The sequence below is a fragment of the Galeopterus variegatus genome, unplaced genomic scaffold (assembly GCF_000696425.1).
Source record: "Galeopterus variegatus unplaced genomic scaffold, G_variegatus-3.0.2 Scaffold2147, whole genome shotgun sequence".
In the NCBI taxonomy this organism is placed as follows: domain Eukaryota; kingdom Metazoa; phylum Chordata; class Mammalia; order Dermoptera; family Cynocephalidae; genus Galeopterus; species Galeopterus variegatus.
This window is the reverse complement of record NW_007728258.1, coordinates 27276-30941: the sequence shown is the minus strand read 5'-3', so window position 1 is coordinate 30941 and position 3666 is coordinate 27276. Positions and strand designations below refer to the sequence as shown.

At 39.9% G+C, this 3666-nt stretch overlaps 1 protein-coding gene across 1 annotated transcript in view; it reads left to right on the top strand.

Moving 5' to 3' along the window:
- ZCWPW1 (zinc finger, CW type with PWWP domain 1) overlaps window positions 1–3666 on the top strand; it is a 20499-nt gene that overhangs the window by 6349 nt on the left and 10484 nt on the right. The window contains exons 5-8 of the mRNA XM_008580723.1: window positions 505–583; window positions 1356–1419; window positions 1700–1857; window positions 2036–2158. Of these exons, the coding sequence (XP_008578945.1) occupies window positions 505–583; window positions 1356–1419; window positions 1700–1857; window positions 2036–2158 (424 nt within the window). The remainder of the gene's footprint in view (window positions 1–504; window positions 584–1355; window positions 1420–1699; window positions 1858–2035; window positions 2159–3666) is intronic.

Sequence of the window (3666 nt, the reverse complement as noted above, 5' to 3'; positions counted from 1 at the left end):
CTGCGCCCGCACCTCGCTCAGCCAGTGAGCGGGAACCGGTCTGTAGGTGGGATCCGAACCCTCGGCGGGAGCGCCGCCGCGCTCCCAAGCGGCGCACTGTAGCAGTGCGCCACCGGGCCGGCCCCCAAAAATGTTTTGATGAAAGCATTTAGCAGGAAATATTGGGAATGAGGTGGGAATGCAGGTGGGAGTAGAAGTAGAAAGAGACTTTATAAACTTTTTCCTTTGACTCCTTTATTCTCAGGAGATCTGGGATAAAGTTTATGGACTCCTTAGGTATGTTGACTTCTTGCCTTCAGTTTTGAGAACTTACTACTTCATCTAAAGGAGGCTTCCCAGGCTGGCTGGTTAGCTTATTTGGTTAGAGCATGGTGCTGATAACACCAAGGGCCAGGGTTTGATCCTACTGGCCAGCTACCTGAAATAAGATAAAGGAGGCATCCCTGACTGGTCAGAAGGGAGAACTATGGAAAGATAAGCAGTTTTCCTCCCTTGTCTCTACAGGAAAAATCAAGTCTTACCAATGAAGAATTTGAAGAGATTGTCCAGATTGTCCTACGGAAGTCACTCCAGGAGTGTGTGGGTATGGCTTGTAGTGAGAGAAAAAGAGTTTCAGTTAGGCAAAGTGACTGTTATCTGAGGAGTAGAGTAAGTTTGACAGCTTTTCTCCTTCTCTCCTATATTCCTAGATAAGGAAATATTAGATGAGACTTCAAAATATTTTTAAATTTAGAAAAGTGGACTGCATTAACTTCAGAATTTAAATAGTCTCACCCAGATTTTAAAAATGCAATATAAATTTATTTCTATATGTTTACAATTCACTTAGAAAAGATATTTGTTTCTAATACTGTTTTTGCATATGCTCAGGAATTTGATTTTTTAGAATAAATATCTCTATAGTGTAAGTCCTGAGCCCTTCTCTATAAGGTCATGAGGCTAAGGAGGTTGGTCTGACATTTCAGCCATTCTTAGTGTACTTCTACTCCTGGAGGGAGTTTGAGAAGCAAATGATATCAAATACAGTACATATAATATTTTTATTTGTACAAAATGAAACTATGATTACCTGGCTATCCTGGAATGAGGCAGATCAATTTGGAAAGGCTTGCAGAAAGATATAGATTTGTAGTTTTTTCTGAAAATTTAAAGATTTAAAGTTCTATGATATGACAAGAGGCCAAAGATAGGCTCTTCCAGGCAAAAGGGAGAAGACATTTTAATGAAAGGTTATAGTTAGAAAATAATGGAGTGATTGTTTTCTTTTATTGCTTCTTTGCTTATACTATTTTTTTGTGGGGGAGGGATGGGATCTGGCCATGATTTTACAGAGACTTCCTGTGCCTGGCCTGTAGCATGTACCCAATCAGACAAGGAACCAGGAATTGCTCCTTTTGCTACTGATAATGATACTGATGGGTAAGTTTATTCCAGTGACACAAGTTGAACAGAGGGTGGACTTAACATTGATAAATGGTTATCTATCTATCTATATGGTCATTTATCATATTTCCATAGATTTCTCTGAGCTCAGGAAAGATACCTGTTTGAGTGGGAAAAATAGACAAGTAAACTTCAGGAAGCCTTTAGAGAGCCTAGGATTCTTCTTTCTTCCTTTTACCCTTGGGTTATTTCAAAAGAAGGATACTGCAAATTGCTCCTTTTTATGTTTTCATTTAAAACAAAATCTCGTTTTCAGAGAGAGGATAGTGGTACCTCACACTCAAGGGATTTCAGCCTCTCGGGAAGATGAAATTGTCCCAGAGATAAAGACATGTAAGCTAAGCCAACCAGATCCTGCACCCTCCGAGAAGAAATTCAATAGACTCTCCTTAAGCAAAAGAAAGAAGGAAGCTCGTAAGTATAGTCAGATATACTTTGATGCCTGGCTCAAGTACTTACTCCAGGAAATTAGTGAATGGGACAGTGGGCAGCCTAAGGCTTGAAACTATTCTTCCTTCGTTCCCTGGCCTTTACTATCTACAAAGATTCTCTTCATCTCCTCACCTACTAATGTTTTGTTTTATCTTTCCAGGAGATGAGAAAGTGGAGAAAGTCCAAGGTGGACATGAGCACAGACAGAAAGACCAACCAAAGAAAATGGTTCAGGACCATTCTCAGTTCAGGGGCCAGCAAAAAGAAGGGAGAAATGGTTTTGGTGAGTTCAGCCATGGTTTAGAAAGCCTACTTGGTCTGAAAATTCGAGATGGAAGGAGAGGCAAGGGTTAGGATGTTAGAAAAAACTCTGTAAAGACTATCATTTATCTCTCACAGCTGCTTGTTAGAGGATATGCTGCTGAGGAAGATAGAGAAAGATTTTATTCATTCAGTTATTTATTTACATAATCTATAGTTGTTGGGTGCCTACTGTGTATCAGGCATTTTAGATGGTGCTCAGGAAGAAAACTAGGATGTGGTCAGAAAGGTAGAAGAAAAGTTAGGATATCTATGATATCTGTGATATCACAGATGCCAGAAGAAAAAAGAATTTCAAGGACGAGGGATGCTCAGCCATGTTAAATGCTACCATAGAGAAGTCAAAGAGGATAAAGGTTTAAAAATGCTCAAAGATATAATTGGGAAGTCATTAAGGCCTTGGGTATAGCTACCATATAGGTTGGTAAGGGTAAATGGCAGGTTGTAGTTGGGTGAAGAGTAAACACTTTCTCAATTAGTTTAGATGTGAAAAGAGGGAGAAAATGGTAGATGAAGGGGAATGGGTATAGAGTTGGGGGAGGATTTTTTCTTTTATAACTTTTAGAAGAGAGATACTTGAGCATACTTATAACCTAAGGAAAAATTATTTATAGAGAGGGAAAGATTGATTGGTAGGAATGGGAATAAATTTGTAAGATTTATCTTCGTTAGAAAGAAGGATTCCTTAGCCTTTGAGATTAGATGAAGGGAGGGTAAGGATGGGTATAGATTCATTTGTTCTTTTAACAGCTGTTATTAGTGCCTTATATTATGTGTCATGCATTGCATTAAGTGCTAGAAATACAGTGATGAACAAAATTGATAACCCTACGTCATGAGAGGAAAAAAATGGAGATCTAATTAAGATTAGGCCAGTCAGGGAATGCATTTCTAAGGAAATTATATTTAAGCTGATACATGAAGGAAGAGAAGTTATCCAAGTGAAGAGTAGGAGAAAGAGTTTAGGTAAGGTAAATTTTGGCATATTCCAGGTACTAAAAGAAAGCCAGTGTGATTTGAGTTGGGTGGAAAGTGGCTCTGGATAAACAGAGGTAGGCAGTGGCTAGATTAAAGACCATGCCACAGAGTGAGAATTTTATCCTAAGAGCAGTAGAAAGCCATTGGTGGATTTTAACCAGTGGAATGACATCCTAAATTAATGTTTCAAAAGAATCTTTTAGTGATTAATTGGAGAATGGAGTATGGGGAGAAGCTAAGAGTAGACCAGTTAAGAAGTTAGTGCTAGGATTAGGTATTTTATTTTATTTTTTGTCTTTTTCCGTGTCCGGCAATGGATTGCAACCCTCAGTGTTGCCCCCGTACCGGACCGGGGACCGGCAACAGGATTGCAACCCTTGGTGTTGCTCCCGCGCCTCGCTCAGCCAGTGAGCCAACCGGCCATCCCTATATAGGATCCAAACCCGTGGCCTTGGTGTTATCAGCACCGCACTCTCCTCAGTGAGCCATGGG